The 24,758-nt window shown below is 42.5% G+C and overlaps 2 protein-coding genes across 10 annotated transcripts in view; both read left to right on the top strand.

Annotated features, from left to right (window-relative positions):
* Positions 1-1,445, top strand: part of dock8 (dedicator of cytokinesis 8) — a 52,655-nt gene extending 51,210 nt beyond the window's left edge. For both annotated transcript variants that reach the window (XM_053871900.1, XM_053871901.1), the window contains one exon: positions 357-1,445. In XM_053871900.1, coding sequence (XP_053727875.1) covers positions 357-408 — 52 coding nt within the window. In that variant the 3' untranslated portion in view covers positions 409-1,445. The remainder of the gene's footprint in view (positions 1-356) is intronic.
* Positions 1,446-1,683: 238 nt separating this feature from the next.
* Positions 1,684-24,758, top strand: part of aopep (aminopeptidase O (putative)) — an 84,940-nt gene continuing 61,865 nt past the window's right edge. For 6 of the 8 annotated variants that reach the window (XR_008415506.1, XM_053869561.1, XM_053869563.1 and 3 more), the window contains exons 1-6: positions 1,684-1,740; positions 2,816-3,539; positions 3,707-3,870; positions 4,109-4,343; positions 6,675-6,879; positions 7,807-7,931. Coding sequence is in view for 7 of the 8 variants with exons in the window: in XM_053869561.1 (XP_053725536.1) it covers positions 2,857-3,539; positions 3,707-3,870; positions 4,109-4,343; positions 6,675-6,879; positions 7,807-7,931 (1,412 nt within the window). In the remaining variant the exon portion in view is untranslated. Of the gene's footprint in view, positions 1,741-2,623; positions 3,540-3,706; positions 3,871-4,108; positions 4,344-6,674; positions 6,880-7,806; positions 7,932-24,758 lie in introns of those variants that run through there. The other 2 variants (XM_053869567.1, XM_053869562.1) reach the window with 2 other exon arrangements.

Raw genomic sequence — 24,758 nt, forward strand, 5'->3', positions numbered from 1 at the left:
CATATCGTATAGCTCCAGGGAAGATGTGTGAGGTACAAAATTAAAAATATATATTTCAAAAGGTATTCAATCAAAGTCAATAGACAGTACTGAATTAAGGGTGTCTTTTAATATTACAAAAAGTATGTTTGAATTAAAAACAAAGAAACAAAAAACATGAGAAAAATATGAAATGTGTTTTCAAGATTTTCACAAGTCTTTCTTGAGAGGGATGTGAAGTGGTCAGTAGGAGTGTAATGAATGAATGAATGTGTAATGAATAATATTAGTGCAACGGATTCTTCAACAATTTGGTTGTTTTACCGGATTTGTTCTTTGGAATTTCTCCGCACGTCAACTTCCCTCTGTTTTCACAGGGATTCCTTCAAACGCCTGAGTTTCCGCAGAAATCAGGAAGAGAACGCTTGAGACGGCACAAGAAGGCTGAAGCTGCAGAGGGGTGACATGGTACTTCTCCTGGTTAGAGAAACTGGTACTTTTCGGCCACCAAATAGACAGTCAGGGTTTTAACAACTGCACGAGAGGTACAGTGATCTCACCAAGCCTTGAAGCGCTGCAATCCTCACATGATCACAACCCCTGAAAATGCTGCGTTTCCTTGAACTTCACTTCGAAGAAAACTGGAGTTTTCTTTCAGGTCCTAGCTGGCTCGGGCCGACGTGAGTGCCAATTGTCTGTGGAGCTCAAGAAAGGTGCTTTGAGTCAGTGATGATACATGTTTTGAACCACTGAAATCCCAACTACCTATTACGAGCTGGAGGATTGTACACTGGATACGATAGACACCTCCTTATAACAGCTGTACTGCTGGTGAGCTGCACAGGACTGGGTAGCATCATTGTTAAATTATGAAGAGTTCTCCAATGTTTCACAAGCAATAGATTTTAGCCTTGTCAAAAGTCACATTTGTACATAGAGATAATATAGAAAAAAAAATATATATATCAAAGATGGATGGGCTCTATTTTGAAAATGCTTTTTTTTGTTTTCTATAAATTGCAATAACAATGAGTCAGTATAGATGTCTACGATGATGTCCAGTCATTTCTGTGTATAATAATGCAAATTCCCTGCTATTTACTTGAGATACTTCTGACCTTCTTTGGACACATGTTTACTTAGAGTGAGCATTCCTTGTTTGGCCAAATGACACCACAGTGTTTTTGATAGAAGACAGATTTCATCGAAAACATTTGAGCACTGTTGCAGAAATGGGTCTCTAAGTTATTGTTTTTGTACCACTGTTGCCCCAAAGTATTGTAATAAATGACTAAAAAAAACCCTCAAACTGTCGAATTTCTTTGATTTTACAACTTTATTGCATTGATTCGTCGTCATGTCATATTTATTTGAGAGGGTTTCAATCCAGCTGAAGGTGTCACACATTTGGACTGAAACGGTTGCCTCAGGTGAGCAGGATGTTTCTTGGGATAGGGAAATGCTTTTTTTTTTTTTTTTTAACTTTAATGGTTTCTGTAAATCTAACTGTAGTTGCTTTCAATGATGGATTTTTAAAAAAGTCTTCCATTTTAGTTCCCCTTCACTTTAGAACACCTTTGCATTCATATAAGCGTCAATTTTTTATGTCTGAATGTTTATTTGGCGTATTTATAAAACAAAAAGGCGGAGCAGACGGAGCCCCGGAATGAAAACTACAACTCGTCGCCTACTTGATGACGACATCATCGTGTGCCACGTGCTTCCTCAGTCTCAGCGCGAATGGTTGAAAGATGCACAGGGGTATGTTATATAAATAAATAGCTGTTTACTCGTTGTCGGGTACTGTTTGCTGTTTTCCCTTGAATCTCCCTGGGTGGAAAAAAGAAGCCAGAATGCTTCGTCTCGATTGACAGACGGAAACAGAAGCTGGTGTTTGATGTTGAGTCAAACCTTGTCACTTCACGGCTGTGTGAGAAGTCAGCGAACTTCAGCGTTTTTATGAAAATGTGACTTTCAAATCTGCGTAAAACGTCTGCATCCATTCCAGCAGTCTAAAGAGTATTGTCGCGTTTATTTCAAGGAAGTAAGGCTTTCTTTAGCAGCCGTATTTTGCAGTTAAGCGTGAAGTCAAGTTCGTTTTGTGACATTAGCATCATGAATTAAACATGCGGGGTTAACCGTGTCTCACTGACAAAGAAACCAAATTGTTTCTTATTCGGACACTAAATAATTGCAAGATGCCTTAAAACTTAATAAAACATATTAGAGAAAAATGTTCAAACTAGTTCTATATTTATTCTTCTACCTGTATTCTTTTATTAATTTCAGAAGAAATATCGGTAACAAATCACTTCTTTCTCTGTAATCTCTCTCATAGTAGGATAACTTTGATCAGTTGTTTTCCTTGTGTCATGACTTGTTCATTTCAAAACAGTTCGTCTTTTTATTTTTTTATCAAAATGTGGTTGACCAAAATTTATGATTGAAAACTGAAAAATGTGTACATGCATATTGCTGCCAGTTTCTGATTTTGACAATGGGCGCTTGAAAATGTAGTGATTCCCAGAATATCTCTTGACTACATCTTGTTTACTACATTTGTTTATAACCTAACATAACGTATACTGACAAGAGCATTGTTTTGAATAACCTGAACAGGCTCAAAAACATACTAAAAGTAATATTGTAAGAATTTAAGTCTTTATAAAATCTTCCTTCCTTTCAGTATTATTTAGAACGGATCCAAAATGTGTCATTGTTTTGTGATTTATTGTACTTCGGCTCGAGTGTTCTTAATTGAGATTAAATATACTATAATAATACTGACAGCCCTAAAATATATGTTGTTTGATTTACCTGTTCATTTGTCTGCTAGGCCCCCCCACACTTTTAAATATCGAGCACCGTTTGTGAGACATGGATTCGGAGAGTGACTTGAATCCTGACACGGATGACCTTCCACTCTGTGCTAACACCAACCACATCCTGGTGAAGCACTACGTTCTGGACCTGACCGTCTGCTTTGAAAGGAAGGTCATCAGTGGCAGCATTGTTCTGTTTCTGGACCCTTGCTCTGGATCAACCGAGAAAGATGTGCGTGAGAAAACCTGCTCGGAATCCAGTTCAGCATCTATGGATCCAGAGGTTGAATCCAGGGAAGGATCTGTGAAGAAGCACGATGACATGGAGAAGCTCTCACGCTCGTGGGAACTCTCTAATGACGGAGATTTCACCTTAGTGCTGGACTGCTGTGACCTGGCTGTGTCAAAGGTGGAAGAAGTGGACGTTTCTCATGTGTCTGACATCGGATCTGAAAAGGCAGGGGTCTCGTCTTTGACCCAGAATGCTACTCTGGTTCAGAACATCCTCTCCATGCCCTCCACTCGGTGGAGACAGCAGCACCAAATGTTTTCTCTCTGCAGCCGAGCGCCTGGGGTTCAAGGCGACAGCTCACTGCGGTTCCATACAAACCGCTGGAGCCTTCAGGTGAGGAAGAGGCACGTCTCATCCTCGCAAGACTTCCCCAGGGTGCTCAGGGTCTTTTATGAGACGAGGCCTGAAGGTGGCTCTGTAAGGTGGACCCGGGATCAGGACGACAGGTGGGTGCACGTCTGCAAATGCCTCACATTTAAGAGCAATTGTAGCTTAAAACAATTTATTCAGTCTGAGATTCTCCCCTCTGGCTTTTTCTTGTGTGTGTTTTTGGCTGGTCCTTTGAGAATTCAAATGAAGGTTGTTTTTAGTTTCCTGTTGTTTACCCTTCCAGGGCATGCGTTTACACTGCCGGCTCGCCCATCAACAACCGGGCCCTCTTCCCCTGCCAGGAGCCACCTGTTGCCATGTCAACGTGGCAGGCGATCGTTCGGGCCCCCAGTGACTGTGTGGTTCTGATGAGTGGAGAGGAGGCGGTGAAACCGACAGAGGACTCGGGTGAGGAGTTGAAGAGATTTGCATCTGTCTTGAAAACCCTTTTTAAACGTTGAAGGCAACATTCATCAAATATGTTATTTAACTGAGAAAATGCATGTTGTCGGGCCCGGATTTCAGTGTGTGTGAGTTGTTTGTCCCCTGCATCAAGTACCTGGAGCAGACTCCTGCTCCCTCTGGCCGCATTAAGAGACTGAAGGAAATTTGTGTTGCATCTTGAGGGTTTTTCTTCTCACTTCAGATTGTCTCATCTGGAATTACTATGTCACCATGCCCATGCCCGCCTCCACCTTCGCCCTGGCTGTGGGCCACTGGCGCCAAGTAACCGACGAAAATTCCCCAACTTTGGAAAAAGAGTCGGGGAACCGGTTGCACTGCGGAACGGGGGAAAACTTTGGAGCTGAGACCAGTGCTTTGTCCACACTTGGAAATTCCACCAGAGGAGAAGTAAAGGTCTCCACGCTGCAGCCTGGCAGGTATTTTATTATTTTCCTGTGTTCACCTACTTTCCAGACGTGATTAACCCGGGTCTGGCCCTTCCACATTCCGAAGAGAGATTTCCCTTGGCCTTCCAAAAACTAGTGCGGGTTAAGTTAAGGTGACAGCAATGAGCTGGTGTCCCGCCTGACTGACTAAAACAGAAGTTATTATGCACCCACAGACACACAAAATGTAACAGTACCACACTTTCAACCACATGCTAGTTGTTGTTGTTCGGAGGTGTCGATGAGTTGGTCATGACTTGACATCCTGATAACTTCAATTCACCTGAACATGAGGTTGAAGATCCCCCAGGAGCTTCTTGATAACTCTAGTGGGCAGCTCTTAAAGCCTCAAGGCTCTTGGTCACTGTGCTGGGACTAGTACAGGCCTTTTTGTGAGAAGCCACAACATTAGATCGATTGTTGCACAGACCATGGACCTGATTTAGATCTGCATTATTGAGTTTTTATAAAGAGCAGTTAAGTAAGTTCCTGCAAAGAAGCATGGCCAAGAGAGATACTATATCAAGTGGAATAGTGCTACACAATAGTGAACATATCGGTCCATGCATTCATGTCGCCTTTCTTGACTAGTTACTGCTAATCTACAAACACGATATCCTGACTTGACCAGGCATCAGTCATCTCAAAATTGTTGAGCAGAATTCAAAAACAATATAATATGAACGTCCCTGTCTTAAATAAGTGGGAAGTGGGAAGTCCGAAGTTTGACACCATATGGTAACTTTCAACCATATTCAAATCACACTCTATTACATCACGACAAGACCCAGTGCCTCGACTAAATATGTCTTTTTTTTCCTTTGTACTAGACTTTCAGTAATCTGGGGAGACAAGTGGGGAACATATAGCCTCCACACTGAGGGGACCCACAGTTGGCAGTGAGTAGATCTGGGCCTTCATGCTGTGCGGCACAGCACCAGCCACTCCACCATTGCTCTAGCAACCCAACACACAATAGGATCAATGAAATATGACTGCTCAACACAAGGGTGCAGTGTTTCTCATTCCTTCATTCTATCAATGATCCAAAGTCTGTCAATATTTCTGCTGGCAACTTGAGGAGTTACAACAAAGTGACCGCAGACGTGTGTGACATCGTGTTGTGTGAAAATGACACTTACTGAAGTCACTTTAAAGTTAATATCTTCCTGCTTTCTCTAACAACAAGAAGAAAAACGATTTCTCTGCGTCTCAGCGAGCATGTAAATAGTTAAGAGTCAGGAGAAAGTCGGCCAGAAAAGAAGGGCAGCCTCAGATTTTATAGCTACAGGATGTAGCTGAGGCCCACTTGCTTTGGGCAGGGCAGGGTCAGGGTCCCGTCTGCTCAGAAGTCGAGCTGGACTGCCAGGAGTTTCCAGTAATCCTCCTCCTCCTCCTCCTCCTCTTGGTGTTGCTCCTGCAGCAGTCCAGCTGACAGACCCTGGAATCTCCCGCTACAAGGGAAGCCTTTATTTTCTGTCATTGGCTCAAAGGAAACTTGGAAGCCATGCGAACTCATAGGAACAGTCCTGACTCTGTGGATAAAGCCTGTGCTGGATATTGAATTTATAGTCGACGAGATTGCACGTCAAGAACCTCAGTATTATGAGGGAAAACTCTGGGCTGCTTACGTCACGTACATATTCCATATTTCCACTGTTTTCATTTCCACACAGGATGTTAAGTTATCTGATCTGAATTTCTGCGTTTTAAGCTGTGATTTTAAAAAAGCTCTTCTTATCACATCTTTCATGATTTTTATTCTCTTTTTTTTATTAAATATATATATATATATATATATATATATATAGTCTGACGTCACAGAGGGACACACTATCCATAGTTTGGCCCCTAACATCATTCATCCATCCTTTCAGCCTTTCTGAGGGCCCTTCCTCAGTTTTCCCTGCAGACCTCTTATGGATCATGTCTTGGCCAAGGATTTGACTGCTCTTTCCATGCTGCTGGGTGCCACAGCGGCAGGATTTCTCACTGCCACGGTACTCAGCACACATGCAGAGTCGGACTAAAGTCACTGCCTTCAGCACTTCGCCTCGGACTGATACCTAACCAGTCCCTCGGGTCTCAGCCTGGAAACTGCCTCCTTATGCCTCCAGCTAACCTTCCTCCTCTGGGCCCCTTCTTTTTTGCTCATCTATCAAAATCAAAATGCGAGATCTTCTCACATCCACTGGAAGATGGCAGTCTACTTGTTTTCAAGTATATCTTCAACCCCCCAAACCCTTTGGTGAAACAACCCTTCACCATGAAAATCCATTTCATCCTGCTAATCCTTGTATTTCCCATGTTTATCTTTAACAGGGGACACCAGACCTCCCGCTCGCCCCCCTTGTCATCTCACCCTTCCCTGGAGGAGAAGACTTCACATTGCTCAGCCGTAGTGGATGACAGCATTCCTTGTTCCCATGGCGACTACCCTTGCCGAGTCGCTGAGAGCTCTGTGAGGTCCCAGCAGGTGATTCCACACCGTGTGTTTGCCCCAGACAGCCTGCTGCACAAAGCCCAGGTGGAGTTTCTGTCTTTCCTCACGAGATAATTATATTCTGCGTAATTGAAAAGCTGTAACTATCAGTTAGTGTCTCTATGACAACATTTATTATCTCCAGAGTAGACACTTAAGTTTCCTTAAACTAACTTTGAAATCTCATTAGATGTGTTGACGCACCTTTAGCTTTCTCTTTACCAGGGTGTGAAACGATTGCACGAAAGGGTTTTAAACACATTCCTAATGAGAAGCAGGAGAAGTCCATCAGAGGGAATAAGGATCCAAACAAAGCGCAATATCAGTCTCCATGTTGATTATTGCAGGCCGATTTTAGCATGAAGCATCGCTGGTTTGTATCAAAATCCAATTCATTGTACTCCTTCACCACCGATTCCTTGTGAACACAATGACACAGAGAAAGTATACATCGGTTTTTGCATCTTTTATCTTGACAATGCATATTTCAAGCTTTTATGACTTGAAATGACTCGAGTTTGACACATGCTCTAAACAGTTTGTGGGTCCCTGGGGAGGTTTCCCCGCCTCTCTGGTTAGAAACTGCTTCTCCTGGCACCCTTGCACATAGGCAACAGAAAAGTGATTTTTTTTTTTTCCTCTTCTTTTCATCACAAAATCCCATTTGCAAATCAGTGTATGGTTTTATCTTCAAAATGAATAACAAATTGTGTTATGATCAAACAAATATCAATGTATTACACTGGACATGCAGTTGTAACAGAATATAAATGATATAGTTGAGTGATAGTTATACAAAGGAATGTAGTTCATCTTAGTTTCTTGAATGTGGGGGAAAAGTGAAACTAAAATAAACATCAAATGCATTTTTAGGGGTTTCTCTCAATTCCTGCTCAAGTCTTTATATAATTATAAGTCTTTATATATAAAAATATATATTTTATATATATATATATGCTGAATATTTCACAGATTGGAATCTTGTCTCTTCTGCCAAAATGCTTGGAAGCAGCCTTTGAGGTTCTAGGGGTCCATCCCTTCTCCCGTCTCGATGTTCTCGTCGTTCCTGCAGGGTTCTCCAGCCTGGGAATGGCCAGGTAAGGCTTCATTAAATTGGTTTGTAAGTGGCTATGTCCATATTTTACTTGAGTTTCATACTTGTTGTAGTGGAGTGTGACGTTGCAAACACTTACACACACTTACACACACACACCCATGTTATGTTTTGTGGGGACATTGCATTGATATAATGCTTTCCCCAGGTTCTCACCCTGAACCTAGCCGTACTAAATCACACTTATATACCATTATAATGACCCACTTATTTTAAAGTTTTAATCCTCAACTTGAGGCTTAACATCCTGGAAACCAGCAAATGGTCCATACAAGGAGGTGTGTTTCCTAGAATTGGTCACAAGAGGTATAGATACAAGTTCATGCACACACATACACACACACACACATCCAAAACAAATGGCTAAAATTATCTGTCTTCACCCTCAAACTCTGGCTTGGATTTGTGGGGTCGTGCCAGCTGGTCCCCACAAAGGCATAAGGTATCCACAAGTAAGGATCAACCAGACACACACACGTTTTTTTTTCTCTATTTTTGTGAGGACTCCTCATTGACATGATGCTTTCCCCAGCCTCTCACCTGTAGCAAAACAAATGGCTCACCTTAACCAGGACTCTTTACGAAACCGTTTGTTACTAGACTAGCTTTACTTGTGAGTGGTGTCAAGCTAACCAAACAAATCAGAGCACATACTGCAGCTACCCGATTGTCCGTTTTCATGCCATGTTTTTACGACGTTGCTAACTGGATATGATCCATGATGAGCAGAACTGTAATTCTATGCTATTTCACGAAGTGTCAGGATTTGGAATGTAGCTTTGAAGAATACATTTTGCGCGCCCCAGCTATCCTTGTTTGCTCTTATTATAGGGTGAACAGCTGCTGATGTTGAGATGATGAAAAGAAGACAGTGAAGTGTTTTCAGTCTGTGTGCATGTTCATCATCACTGTGAGGACATCAAGTCCTTTAAACAGATCGCTTTCCCTTCTGTTGCGTGTTCAAGTCGCTTCTAAGATGCCAAATTTAGTCCAGACATCCACCTCTGCAGAGCAGACCTGACTGCGCTTTTTGTCTGCCTCTATTTTCCTCTTTTTATCAGCCCAATATTCAACATGTGATAATCAGTGCGGAGCAACTTAGTGGTGATGAATGGTGCGGGGAACTCCCTGTTTTTAATCTTGCTCTCTTGTTTTGTGGGTTGGCCTCTTCTTTAAAATGACGATCCCAGTCAGTCTCAATCACGGCGGAGATTTGCTTGAATTATGATCATATGGAATTAATCTGAGGAGCTCAATCGACTCCATTGTGATGTGTGCATGAGCCATGGAAAACATGGGAAAGTTGTGGGTTATTTTATGGCGGTGCACCTATCTGCTGGGCTACATTGTGGTTTACATTTAAGTGCGGCGTTCATACTGTCGGTGTGTCTTTGTAGAGCTCACGTCCTAATACTTGTGGGCCAAGTTGCATACAAGGGAGCCGCGGTCTTGTTCTTGACATTGCCCACTGGCCGCTGCTTGTTAAATCACTTTTGATTGTGCATTATGATGCCAGCAAGTCTCTCAGTATGTGAACGGTATTAACCTTTAGCCTGCTGAAATTGGAACAGCAAAGAGAAAATGTTCTCCATCACAACATCTCAGTTCAGAAGACGACCTCGGATGTCTTCAAAGCATCATTTCTAAGATACCTTGTTATAAAACCTGAATTCATTTGAACCTATTTGATCCCTGTTTAATGTCTGCCAAAAAAAAACTCAGATATGTCATTATTTTTCTGACATTTTATGAAAGCTCATTTGTGAGCAACAATATATTTTCAAACTCCTATCAATGTCTACTTCAAATCATCCTCTGTGTTTAATCCTCGCCTCATTATAGTTTGCCAGTAAGTTCACAGTATAAGCCTCATTATACTGTGAACGGTTTGTGTTCCCCGTGATTCTCTGCTATTTAGAAGTTTATTGATATGTTTGCGTGCAGGTTAACCTGAGGTCTGAAGGCAAAGGTGTGGGAGCAAGACAGTACGGAACAGCGAGTTAATGTCCAGTAAACTATAATATAATAATAATATAATCCTCCTCCATACATTCACTCTCCTTCTCCACTGACCTCCTCTTCCACTTCCATATGAATTGCCTTTTTATTCTTTTAAAACTCTCCTTTACAGTCATCTATCCTGAGGAAAATACGCATTCTGCTGCTTCTGTTTTTCAACCACTCAATGGTGCTTTCTTTCTTTTGATAGCATCTCTCAGACTTGTTAGGCCTCAATCACCAGCCGCACCGCCTTTTTCTTCTTCTTCTTCTTCTTTTTTTTTTTTTTTTTTTTTTTTTTGTGGCCAATTGCACTTCAGTCTGGCCGTGAGCGTTCTTCCAGCAGGTCTGGAAATGTTATTTCATACAGCAAAACACAGGGCTCATATGGATGACGGAAAAGTCCGACCTGGAGCTATGAATCGGAAGTGAAAATTGAACAATGAAACAATCATGGTGACCAAATATATCCATCCCTTTTTTTAGAATTAATTTGATAAGGTACGCTGCTGTCTGCACTCAGCGACCGCAGTCTCCTCCACGTCTGTCTTTCCTCTTTGGTGGAGAAAGTGCTCCAGACAGGATATGAGCTCATGAGTGAATATTTATTCTGTGAATGGCAACCTCCATAGCCAAAGTAGTTGTAGCTAAAGATATTTTGATGGAGAGCTTGACAAAGGGTCCGAGTCTGGGACTGTTTTGGGACAAACTACGCCACATACTTGATTTAGCAGAAGGTTTAAGAATGTATGATGACCGCTAGTATAATGTCTGCACAGTCTCAGGACTTTGAGACGGGTAGAAGCTGATACTTGTCAGCTTCAAGAGGCACCTCCTAGGTGAGGTGTTCTGGGAATTTCCAGCTGGGAGGAGGTCCAGGCCACTGACCGAGGAACACCTCTGTATTGAGGAGGATTTCTGGAGAGAGGAAGGTCGAGGTCGCTTCACTTGCTGCTGTGACCTGACCTCTTACAAGCAGGAGAAAGTGGATGGATGATCAATTGATTTGACGGTCAATTGCCAAATGTTCCCTTACTGAGCTCAGCCACTTTATCCATTTATAGGACAATTTATTTATTTTTATTTGGGCATTGCAATATTCAACATTACACAACTGAAAATAGCAGATTTAAAAATGAAATTACCTTACAATGATTAAATGTAACCGCTCTTGGAAAATGTAATAAATATATTTGGAAGTACCATATTCCTTTTATTATTCACTTCTCATCTGAGGTTTTCATATATTTTTTTATTTGCTTTTCTTTTAAATACATCATATTTTATGTAGTTTTAAATATTAATAACATACTTGAATGACAATTGATTCGCTACAAAGGCTAAGCATCATCACAGTTTCTGAAGCAACTATATGATTTCCATCACCTTTATTTTTTTATATGTGTTTGGTCGTGTTTGGGTTCCTCATTAAGGGGTGAAAAAGTTTGGTTTCCCGCCATTTTCCTGGTTAAAATAAGTCTTGTGTCATGTACTTTTACTTCTCGCTAAACATGTTGGGTGCAAGAAATGGATTGATGGCTTTTTCCTGAATGTGTCAGTGTGCACATGTCAGTCTCTAATCCCTGTTTGGCTTGATAGTTAGCTTTAATTAACTTCCTCGTTCAGGGGAAATCCCTCTCCATACTTGGCTGTTCTGCTCCGGCTGCCAAACGTCTTTGTTTTCCTTCTGTGAATCCAAATTCCTTGTCGGTATTCGATAAAATGCTGTGATAATGACTATTTAAACACAACTGTCGACAGTGCGCCGTCCATCTGGGCTCCATGTGGGCGGTTTGTCCTGTCATGGTCCAGCTTCTAAGTGGATGGTTGCACCATGGGAAGGCAGGAAGGTCAACCAAAATGAAAGTGGAGATTGAGATGGAGATGGGACAAAGAGGAGGGATTCGCGACAATCAAGTGGACCCCCAGGATGTGGGAGAGGATGTGTGGATTATTCCCAGCAACAAAAGCTATTAGACCCTGGACGGACTTCAGAGACTGGCTGTATTTAATCTGGAGATTGGGAGGCATGTGGGCCCCAGAGCTTGGGACCGTGCCAAGCAGAGGTTTTGTGTACCGCCTCGGTGGAAACAGCAGGAGAGGAGGGGGCCGCGGTAGCTGTAGCAAGGAGGTATGAGGTTGTTGGAGGGTTGCAAAAAGATGGGGGAGGATTCACACTGGCAAGTTTGAATTCTCTCATACAAAGAGGGAGGGCAGGAAACTAAAGATTAAGAAGTCATGTAAGGGCAAGTGTTCAGTGTCGCCACCAAGCTGGCACACACACTCAAAATAAAGACATCGGCTCGGTTTACTTACTTCGTGCAGCCTCTGATATTGTAACCTGATCCTCATGTTTGCTCTTCTTCTCTTTCCAGGTGATCCCTAGTAGCCCAGTGAGTAAACATAAGTGCACATGGATCAGAGGCTTAAGAACACAACATAATTCAACAACAGTCCTCTCATGCTTTCCTTTTACTTTATCTAAGTATCATTTAAAGTGGGCAGATGTCGCCTGTGATGTAGTGGGGTGGGGGGAATCTACTGACGCCCAATATGAAGAGGAATGAGGTTTTAGAGAATGTTTAAGTGTCTGAAGACAAGAAACTTCCTTTGTTCGTCAAGAACAGGATGTTTTTTTTGTTTGTTCAACACTCAGAACATTGTTGACTAAATATAGTTGAAAATGACCTTAGACTGCTAAAGTCCTCCTGTGCATAAGGAAAATCACTTGTGAAAAATGATCCTTCTTTGTAAATAATGAAAAGCAGAGACAGTTAATTGATAAGTCATATTATTATATTCTCATACTAGAAAAAAAAACCTACTATAATGAACGTAAAAGCTAAAATATGAAGAGGTTTTTATAAACGTTTTCATACGAATAATCCATTATATGTGTAAAATTTAAAAATAATATATAATCTATATAAAAGTCAGAGATTTGGGGAAAAAGCTGCATTGTAAGGGTTGTGGTCTGAATATCTTACTTCAGTTCAAGTTGCAACCTTTAGTTACAGGCTTACTACAGCTCCCCTGCTATATTACTCTGCCTTAATGCTTGGCTTCGATTTGCATCGTGATTCAGTTTTTTATATTTGACTATGAAATCTCCCCATTGCATCTCGGTCACGTCATGCGGTTCCAACTGGGAGTGACAGGAAAGGCACAGCATTTCCGCCCGCTCTTTGAAGCTGTGTGTCCTGAAGGCTGGACCTTTAATACCGATCAGATATGTGTTTGCTATGTGGCCAAATGAGAGGCCAGTGGTCCCCGTGAGGGCGGCGGTTTGTCCAGGAATGACATAATTGTTGAAAGTGCTCTCTTTTAAGCGGCGTGGGCGATGTGGGTTCGGTTTGTCTCCTGTCAACAGGCAGATTCTTGTTTTGGCGTGAATGCATGTATTGTTCAAGTGGTGGCGGTGAAAGACTGATGCTGGGGAAACAGGTTGTGTGCTTTTGTTTTTTTTATGGTGTGTGACAGTGAAATGGAAGCTGGTGCGACGTCCAAGGTCCATCTAAACAGATTCTGCTGTTTGGGTTTGATGAATAGATTTCACCCTGTTTCGCGAGCATGATGGCTAACACTGACCCTGGCACACTTTCAATTGCTTCAAAGGCAACATGGTAACACAAAAGTATGGACTAATGAGATTTTGATTCCTTTTTAAGATAATATGTTCTAAATATTATTTTAAGACTGACTGGAAACAAACCCACTTTTGTTTCTATACACCATATTTCTCCCACATTTTCTGTCATTGTCTTATAAAACACGTTTTTTTCTTTGATCGTAAAGGTCTTTTTGTGGCATATTTCTTTTTTTGTAATGCAGCGTATTATGCTGCCACCAGCAAGAAATCCAGTTTTCATAACCCATGACTCCCACGGCAATAATGCACTGCCCACAACTGGCGTTAATAAAACCTTGTTATTAATCGCTGTGAAAGCTGCGATCATGGTGGTCCGTGGGTGGACAGCATCCAGGGGCCATCTGAGCGAAACAAGTCATGATTTGCCAACTTCCTGACTGGAAAACATCGTACCCAGAGGAGATTGGGTGCTGCGGCTTTGTAAGTCAGTGCACCCTGCACTGCCTAATCGACGAGGGCCACATCACAGCGGGAGGGATTAAACTGTGAAATACCTTTCTGAGGATTGACGAATGGAAGCTCCTGGCTGTGGCTGGAGCCGTGACAGGGTTAAGGGAATCCGAGTATCCACCTCCGCTGGGAACAACAGGGACACATCCCTGATCACTGCTGTCCTACTGAGATGTTCTGGAAATTAAAGAGGTGTTGCATGAGTGAAGAAAGGTTGCTTGCTGACCTTGGACGCTGCAGGAGGGTGTTTGACAGGTCGAAATATTCTACAAGGGGTATCGAACTAAGTCAGGTGTACAGTAGAAAACATGCACATTACAGTAAAACTCCTTTCACTGATGGCAGAATTTGATATTAACCCCTGTTCAATGATTGCTGTAATTATTGTTCATGTTAATTTCAGTGTAAATCTCAGAGATTCACCAGCAGTTCTGACTCATAACACAAGAAGAACTCAGGTTTTAGGTGATCTAGTTTTTATTGCTATATTGAATTTTATTTTAAGCCATTTGAGTCTGTTTTTACAGCTCTAATGTTCTGAATATAATTACCTGAGAATGACAAACACGCTCTCCAGGACTGTTGAGAATAGATGTGACATTTGAGCTCATTGCTGTTCTTAATTTTGGGGGTTAAATATAATTTTTTTTATTTTACATATCACCTTCGGTTCTTGATGCTTGTGGTGGTTCTGTTCTTCTGAGGTGCCAGCCCTACTCAGCCGAACTGGTCTTAACTTGAGCCTGCCCTATCTCAAAATCCAGTCTAAGTCCTGCCACAATGCAAAGAAAACTAGCTATGTTCTTTCATTCACCGCTGAAATCTTCTGCGCAAGGATGATAGTTTCCTCGTCCTGACTGAAGATGCTGGCCCTATCAACCTGCCTATCACTTGTCGACAACACTCCAAGATGCTTGAGCTCCTTGAGAGGGGTTGAACTTCAGAGGCATCATTATTAGACTCATGATAATACAGACAACTGTAAACCGTACCTTTAAGAAAATCTGGACTGAATATTTCACAAGTTATGTGGACGGTTGGACTCAATGGAGTTTCAAGTGTTAAGGGAAACATTCAGCAATGGAAAGAACCCGAAGAAGCTGTAGCAATTTTATTGTAAAGGTGTTTGCTCTTCTCCACTGCTGCATCATCCTTAGGACCCTAAGTAAGTGTTTACTTTTACTATGAAGCTTTTTATTTGATATAGTAATTGGCCTAGAATGGTCTAATGATTTTAAGGTTCAGAGGTATTTATTATAGTTCATGTCCATGATCATCTGTGTCGTCGTGCCATGTGCCAAATTAGTTTTTTGTTCTTGTTTATTTGGGTAAATGAAGTTGGATGTGATTTAATTTAATCCGAACAAAAGGGGTGTCCTGTCCAGGCTTGTAACTTAATTCATCCGTTTCCTCACCGACTCCCACATCACTTCACACCCTTAATAAACTGCACCTGCTGTCTTCCCCTTGTCCCTGTTTTCTCATTTCTCTGCCGTCCTCCCCCTCTCCTTGTCCTCCTACCTTCTGATGTCTCAGTGGATTTCTTGCCTTTCTGCTCTTCTCTCCGGTTTGATCTGCGAAGTAACTCTAGAAGGGTGTGACACAGACCCGCTCTTTCAGAAGCCACTTGGGTGGGGGGTGTTGAGTGGGATGTGGCAGACTGGGAGGGAGAATGGGAGGCATAGGAGACAGTTAATCAAATAGTCAAGGATGAGGTGCCTCTTTCTTGCTGGTGTGAGAAGATCTGCCCTCACTTTTAGCCGCACAAAAGAGCCTGGCGGGCTGAAAGGTAGCTGTGCATGCCTGCACCTGGACAGAGGGAGAGCTTGCTTTCAAAAGACAGTTAAGAGATTTAGCTGGGCCGTCTTTCTCTTCACCTTTTACCTTCAACTGATAACAAAACGCAAGTGCTAACAGCTGCTATCTTTTCTTCTTCAATATCTTTCATGGCCTGACCTTTCCCTCATAGGAGGATTGCATGACTTTTGTTGTTACTGGAACATTCCTTTCGAGCCATATGGGGCCTTTCAACTTGCCTCCTTCCTCCACTGTACATGTTTATCACTCTGCACTGAAATGGCGAGCAACAGTCAATAGAAAGTTGTAAAACAAAATCCCTTGTTTCTTCTATCTTAACCTACAAGTAACGTAGTAAGGATTGGAATTAATTTGTCATGTTAACACTTAAAATGTATTCTTAAAGAAGCCTAGTTTTCAGTCAGAAAGGTGAGGAATGTCCTTGTAAGTTAGCAGTTAAATCTTCTGGTGGAGGAAGTGACCAACCTTGGAAGCACATCCACTGATCCTCCACATCCAGAGAGCAATTTGAGGTGGCTTGGCCACGTTCTCTCTGTGTCTCTTGGACGCCTTCCAAGCAAGATATTACTACAGTACCATGTCAAACCAGTAGGCAGACCCTGGGCGCACTAGCATTCCCAAAGTGGAAGTCTGCACCTCTGATTCAACTGCTGCTCCATGACCTTATTTTGGATTAACTGCGATGTACTAGAAATGAATCGGAAATCGGTTCCTAACAAATCTAAGGTACTGATTGAATGATGGGACATTTGTAATATAAATTGTGTATTTCATAATAATGTGTAATATTGTTCTGTTTCTTTTAATCGATATACAATAATGAGTAACTCTTAAAATGGTCAAAGGGGTAAAGAAGAATAGCCTGCGTTGACAGCCATGCTGTGGTAGTGGGCATTGACAGTATGTTGGTGAGAATCTTAAATAACAAACTTGATTTGATATTATGAAGCATATGAAATCCTACATATGAATGTGAATCAGGCTTAGACAAACCAATGATCCATGCCTTATAGCTAAAACGTATTTCAGGTAAAAGCCTGATTTAGGGTGTGTTTCCAGTTCTGCTGCTATTGAATGTCTCTCAGATCCTCCAGCGGAACTGTAAATCTGTGATTGTTCTGTCTGTGGTATCACTCAGGATTACAGTTGCTATTGGATTTGTTGTTTTCTCACTGTCAACGATCGTATATGATTTCTGATCTGTTGCATCCAAGTGGCTGTAAATGTGAAGCTGCTGGCAACATCTGGTATATAACCTTATAATGAACAGCAAAGCCGCCACACTGTTCCATAACTCTGGATTAAAAGGCCATACACAAGACGAGCCTGTCGCTGCTCACCCATTTCACAAACTAATGGATGAGTCCAAGGAAGCTATTCCCCGCAGTGATGCATGGCTCCAATGTGAGGCACAGGGGAAGCTGCCGTCGCCGCCGCCACTACTGTGCTTTGTGAGCCATGCATGTGATAGTGGAACCCAGAGGCTGAGGGTAATTTCATTTGTCTGTGCAAAGTCAGACGGCTTAATGTCCGTGGGACCTCTGTGCTGAACCGGCTAAAATGAGACATTTGAAACAAAGTGCTGCAAAATACTTGGCAGTAATGCTTCCCATGTCTGGCGTCTCCTTCTTGCCCCGGGCTGAAAGATGTGCCACCAAGCTGCTCTCTGAGTTAGTGTCGTGCAAGGTGATATTTTTCATCTTATTCACTTTCATAAATTCAGTCAGTGTTGCAACGTATAGACCTCATTTTAGAGAAAAGCTAAACCGAAATCTTGAGCGACGGAACTCTAATGTGTGCAGTCTGTAGTTAAACTTACCAGTTGTGGACTCCTGGCTATAATGGTTGACACTTTTTTTTGTATGTGACTTACAATGCATCTTCAAAACCTTGCCCATGGGTCTGCGGTGGAAACCGCTCTGGGATTCGAACTCACGACTTTCCATTGTCTGGTTGTATCTGGCTACAGTTAATTTTCATTGATCATGTTTTCTATTTTTTATTCACATTTCACATATGCAGTTTAACAGATTTCAAATGAGTCCAACTGTTCTCCATGTATATGTCTTGTGATGGACCGCAGCCTGTTCAGGGTGTCCCCTGTCTTGCTTCAACCAGTTGGAATAGGCGTTAGGCCGCCACTGTGACCCCATCAAAGGGATTAACAGGAAGCAGAAGTGATATTTGGAACTGTAGACTGTTTTGCTGATTGAAAGTTTATGATGGCCCCTGTCTAACCAGAAGAAAGCTGTAGCTGTCTTTTACACATGAGAGTGAAAGGGAAGCTTTACTAGACAGTCGTGACATCTGCCCTGATGAATGGTTTTGAGACAGTAGCTCTGACACAAGGACAAGAAGCAGAGTTTCAGTCAATGGGGCAGAGTTGAAGATGTTCCGGTTCTCGTTGGCAGTGACTTGGAAGTACAAGATTAGCATTTGCTAAGATCATTGCTGGTGCCAATTCAGTCCCCCGACCTGAAAATTTTTCATCTATTGCATTAATTTGCTTGAACCAGAGAGTGATAATGAAAAAAAACAGTTGAATGAGCGTATTCCAGTCGTTGCATTTGTAACATGCAGTAAGTATAAAGCTCCTATGACATTAGCAGGGAAACTGTGACTGCAGCTCGGCCTTGTTGCTTCAGGTTGGTGGTTTTTGTTGACATAATTACAGAATATCATCTGTCTTCACCTGCAATCTTTACAGTCACATTCTAAGACAGAGGCTGCGTTCTTCAAGTGGCAGCACCCGCTGACTACCTGCTCGTCAAAACAACCTCTCACTGAAGTATTCCGTCACCGTGAGCAGGGAGGACTTAAATCACACATCAGGATGATGAGTGTTGCACGCAGTTTACCAATGATTACCTATTGTGTTGCCCTGTGAGTAGGTTGTTAAAAAGGTATTTAAATCCCATGACCTTCGACCTGCAGTGAATCCATCAGAAGGAGGTTCTGTGTGCTCAGGTGACAGACTGAAACCTGTGGAGGAGACAGCTTGGCTTGCTGGCTAATTTCACTTCGATCTCGCCTCCATCCATCTTTTCAATCTGTCAGAGACTTTTTTTTTTTACAAAGCCCTGCAGTACTGAGCAATTTCACTTGCCCTCACTGTATCATTCTTTCAATTACTTTAAAAAAAAGGAGGAGAAATGCTGTATAGATTTTTTCCTGTCGCTGTCATCGAAGCACTGGGAGAAGCCGCGGTGAGGGTCGGAGTGCACTGATGATTGATGGGCCTTGCATGCAAATAGGTGGCGTAAAAATAAGACAGGAATGCTGGTGATGTCACATCATCACCCCCCTCAGTCTGATTGACGCAGACTTGTTTCAGGCAAAGACATAATTTCTATTTAATCCCTTTTAATAAGCCCTTTTAATAGGAATCCGTTAAAACCGTGATGTCGCTGTGAATAAAACATAAGATCCAGGGTGACACACTTTGCACAGGCTGTATAACAAGAAGTTCCCAGCTCACAAAGCAAAACTCACTGCCCTTGTAGCCGAGCATGTCGGGTGAATCTTCATGCATTAGATACCGGAATTCTTCATGAGTTCCCTTGTTTTGCTGTGCAGTGGATGGAGTGAATGAAATATTCCATTTTGTAGTACATTCATATTTAATGTGATCACAGATCCTGTCTGAGTGGAGTTTGTATGTATGCCTCTGTTGGTTTTCTCTTGCTGGCTTATTTCTTTCCACAGCCCCAAAACATGCAGGGGCTTATTGCTAACTTTAAAAAATAGTCAAAGTCAATCACTCCAGAGGACAAAATTTAAACCACTTTTGAAGTCACAGGCCAAACAGACTTGTGATATTGTAACAAGAAACAAGTGTATATTTTTTCCAATAGGAGAAGCCCATCCATTTTCTACCCCTCACCTGATGTCGGACTGTGCCCCAGAAAACCCATTTTGGAGGCTTGTGGTTTTATTTGGTCACTACCCAATGCTATATCAAGAGCTTTGTCTTTTGACTCTCCTCTTTCTACTCCAAGACAGAACCATACATCTTACCTGACTGAGCACGTATCATGGTCGCTTTGAGTTCTGGTGAGAATTTGAGCTCTTGATCTGATGGAACCAACAGCACCACATTGTCTGCGAAACGCAGGGATGAGATACTGAGGTTGTCAAACCTCTCCTCCCTGGCTGAGCTGAGACACACAGCAGGCACAAAGTAAAGCTACCCAGAGTGAAGGATGGCATGCATCCTGTTTTCCATAGTTTTCAGTCTACGTTTGTTAAAATGGTTTGTCATTTATTGCATACTGTCGGGGTCCTTCCAAAAACATCACCTTGACATACGCGAGCACAGTGAGGAGTGCTCATGTAGCGCTGCCTCCTCACAGCAAGAGGGTTGTAGGTTCCCCTCCAGCCTGAATGTTGTGTAAAAAATGTAACATACTTGCATAGTTCTACAGTATGTAGGGATTGGCGATAGCTTATCCCCGTGATGAGAATTTTGCATCTCATGATAAATTTGATAAACACACGGCACACTCGCCACATTGGACTTCTTGGACATACATTTATACAACAAGACCATGGCGGTGTGCCACACTCTCCAGCTCTGTGGCGTTTGACAGGTGTGGAGAGTTTGGTGTAACTTTGGTTCATGATCATAGTTTCAAACTTATTTTTAATGCAGAAAACTTTTCAGTGGTCCGCCTTGGTTCATATCAAAACACACAGGGTCTCCCACTCCAGACTGCTCAATTTAACCCCTAAATAAAACTGTCAGACCTGACCAGGTTCTACAAAAGATGTGAAACGTTGAATTTCTCATCTGTACACTTAGTTAACTGTTAGATTTATACATAAACAAATGAAGATGTTGCAGTCAAAATCCACTTTTAAGAATGACTGTATTGCGTCCAACACATATAATAGAATGAAAATGTATTTTTTTGTCCTTATCGCACACCCATAGTTCTCCGTTTCAGTGTTGGCTTATTAGCATGCTAGCATTTACAAATACAAATACAGTAATCCGTAAGTGATGGTGCTTTCATATATAGACTGCTGATTTATGACCAAATAATTTTTGATGTCTCATACACTCGTGTCATAAAATCAATAAACGTCCTGTTCCGGAGCTCAGAGAGTTCCTCCGATGACCTGCAATATATTTCCAGCAATGTATTTTCAGGCTGTGATAAGATGCATTGTCTGAGGGTTAGCTGGCTCTCCAGGGGCCGCAGCCTGGCCCCTGCTCATGTGATCTGGCCCTACATGGCGTGGCATTTGCCCTGGCCCTGAGGGGGGTGGGAGGCTGTGTCTGGGCAGAGTGTGCTGATCTGCAGCCACCCTCGAATTCCAGACATTTGAAGTCAGACTGGTTAGAAAAGGAAGAAGGCTGGAAAGAGTTAGATCAAATGGGCTGTGTCCGAAATAGACCACTGACCGTCTGAGGAGGAGTGTTTTCCTGGCTTTTGTGTTCGTAGTAAAGAATACAGATTACATTTTGTTTTTACTTCCACCGAGCTTCCATCCATCTTGTCTGCCAGTGTCTCTCTTTGAAAAGTTTGTCTTGGGTGTTTCTTTACGGAGTTTTGTGCACAATGTGTGAAATTTCACTGGTGATGGAGTAACTGTGTCTGTGTAAGAGACAGTGTTTCAGCATTTCAACATTTTTCAGCACGCTTCAGGGAAAGAGCAAAAGACTCATCTCACTCAGCGTTAGACAGAAATGCTCTTTCACTTTTCCTCTCTCGACTTCTCTTTCGCCTTATTTCAATCAGCCTCATCGACGTTTAACCTTTATTTTCCTGACTCACTGAAACACACATACAGTGTGTGTTTCCTCTCTCTCTCTCTCTCTCTCTCTCTCTCTCTCTCTGGGGGCTGCCTTACTGGTGTCCCTGCCATGAGTCGAGCTGGCTGGGGATGTCAATTACAAGAGTATGATCGGGCTGCTGTTGTATTATGCATGGAAGTGGCCCCCAGGGGAACAAATGTCCTGCAGCTAGCAATGATGGATGGAGGGATGAATAATGGATGGAAAGATGGAGAAGGAGAGAAATACTATTGCTATCTGCGTCTTTCTAAATCGAGGACTTGGCACGGCTCACACCTTAGAAGCTCAAGGCCAAGTCAAGCGGTGGTAACTTGCAGCTGAGGGCTTGTCATTCGAGGTCACAACCAATGACTTGCCTTTTAGCTCAGCTCTTTATGACTTCAGACCTCACTCACTTGTGAACTACAACTCCCCTACATGTGACAGAAATTCATGCACATTATGTGGTGGACTATCCTGCCACACTCTGTGTTAGAGGGACTGATCCTCTTCCCAGTTGTTGTTGGAACAGTTTGGCTGTGTTAATAGGAACATGATTTGATATAAGTAAAACGTCTGACAGAAGTAGCTGGTATGCCACTGTCAGTACACAGTAGAGATGTCAGTGATCTCAGCTTGTGATTGTATCATGTTATTGTCAAAGACTTGTCAGCCACAAAGCGTTGTCATGCTTTCAGTTAAAAATAAATGCAATCCAGCCTACGGATGAGTCAGAGAACCTGTTTGAGGAAAGTTGTTTTGGACTACATTGTTTTCCTTCCTGACACCACACAATGAGACCCATTGTAAGCGGCCAAACTTGAAGTCTAGCGGTGAAACTGTTTGTAAGGGCATCAAACACAAATTCGTAATGGAGGTGACTGACTTGGTCGTTGGGGCAACCTGTTGACCGTAAGACTTAAAGCCACCTTTTTCTGAATTAACCACTTTATTGAAACTTAACCTACAGCCCATGTATTAAAGAGTCATCTAGGAGTCCAAACAGTAAGTAGCAACTTGATTGATTTATTTATTTATTAGAGTCTTGAGATCGCTATTGGGTCCATTTTTGTTGTCAACTCTATTGAATTTTTTTTTTTTTTCAAGCCTGTGGTTGACCAACTCTAACTGTTGCTTCATACTACTTGAAACTTACCTAGGTATATCAGCCTGGTAATTTTGTGTGGTGTGGTCAATTCCCCCCAGTGTTTCCACCGCTATCAAACAATCATGCTGGAGACATAGTTATTCATTGGCCTTGCCCTCCATGGTGTGACAGCTCATCTCACTTTCACCGCGTAAAGTTCCTTAGATCTGTGTTGCTGTACTCTGCTGTTCTGATTACTTGACAATGGAGTCAGCCATCCAGCCAGTTGTAAGACGTCTTCTTACCTCAGATCCAGACGAGCTGTGTGTGTGACTTATAATGCGGACAGACTGCCCGACAAATATGATGCTGTAATTATATACTGAAACGTTGCGTCAGTTTGCACTCAAAAATACATGTCACATGCGGCGAGAGAGGTCTTCTGCCGGTGGCCAGCAGGAAATCACTGTGGAATTTTAGCTTCACAAAATAAAGACGATCACCTGCAAGTATAGTATTGTGTACTTGTGACTGTCTCCTGACGTTGGTACCTCAATGTGTACACATTCATTACGTGGTCAGGGAGCACAAAGGACACTTCTGTGTTGTTTTAGAGTACTTCTTTTTCGTGCTTCATCACGCTGAGGAAGCAGAGAGAGGGGGCAGGCGAGCAGCTAGTCAGCAGGGGTAACTATTTCTTGAAATTCTTGGCAGTAGGAAAGTGCCTGGAGTTATGAAGTCCCATGTTCAAAATAATGGGATGATCCCGGAAATCGTATTATGAATGACGTACAAGTCAAAATTGGTCATCTGATCTCCTGTCTTTCCAGTCACTTATGGGCAATATGCACAGTTGGTCAACGGTGCTGAATTTGTCTCCCTTGAAGTTTCTCATCCAGTATCCCCCTTCAGTCAAACTGATTCCTCAACCAAGAACTGCAGGAAATTTTCCAAAGAGAAACACATTCAAGAGAGCATGACGGTCTTTAATTTTAACAGAGCGTGTCAGCAAGCATGTGACGCAAGATGCAGACGGTGGGGAAAGAAATACAACTGTTGATGGTCATAGATGTGCTGCTCAGCGGCAGATAAGTTTGATAGTGTTCCCTGAAACCGTTGAGGCTTCCTCGACAGTTCTCATGTGAGACATTAGTGTCCCCACTGATGTGAGGTTCGCACACATCTTTTCCAGGTGCTCCATATGCATGGCTGCCTGTGGAGGTCCTCTCATGCAGGAATTGTTGACAGGTCCCAAATGTCAACTGTTGTCAGTCACTGTATCTGTGAACATGAAAGATGCTGTTGTTGTTCATCCCCACTATGGTGGGATGACACTATTTGTCACTGCAGTGATGGATTCCGCCTCCCTCGGAGCTGCATGTGCAAACGCCGTTTCTGAAAGGCTGTCTTTGTGCTTTACACTCGCGCGCGCACACACACACACAGACGTACATATTCGCGCTGCTTGGTTTGACAACAAAAGCCTTGCTTATTCAATTGTGAGGGAATAAGATTAGGCTACAATGAAACTCATAAGGCTAATGTTTGCGTCCCTTGCTCTAGTGAGAGGCTTTGTTTGGCTAATCAGGAAGAATATGGCTTGATGTTGGAGATGCCGTCTTGGAAATGATCCCCTTAAGACCCTATTGTATAATGTTGACATGCTGTAAAGGCGGTCTGTCACCCATCTGATCAACCATCTGCAGGGAAGATCATTTCATTGCTTTTATGAACCTGCCAGACCTCAAGTAACCCCCTTTTTTTAATGTAGACATCACAGCACTTGACTCCACAGTTCACATCCAGCTTGGAAAAGAACATGTTCTTTGTCTTCCACTTGTGTAAAAATGTCACTTCTCTCTTAAATAAGTTGTTGTGGTCTCTCTGACCCTGGAAACCTGCAGTCAAACAGCTTGGCTGTTACGTCACTGCACAGTTGACTTTCTAAGAAACAATGATTAGTTAAATTATTGCGTGTGATTTACCGGACACTTGCTCTGTTTGAGGCATTGGTCACAGTTGTCGGGTG

The sequence above is a fragment of the Synchiropus splendidus genome, chromosome 7 (genome assembly GCF_027744825.2).
Source record: "Synchiropus splendidus isolate RoL2022-P1 chromosome 7, RoL_Sspl_1.0, whole genome shotgun sequence".
Taxonomy (NCBI): Eukaryota; Metazoa; Chordata; class Actinopteri; order Syngnathiformes; family Callionymidae; genus Synchiropus; species Synchiropus splendidus.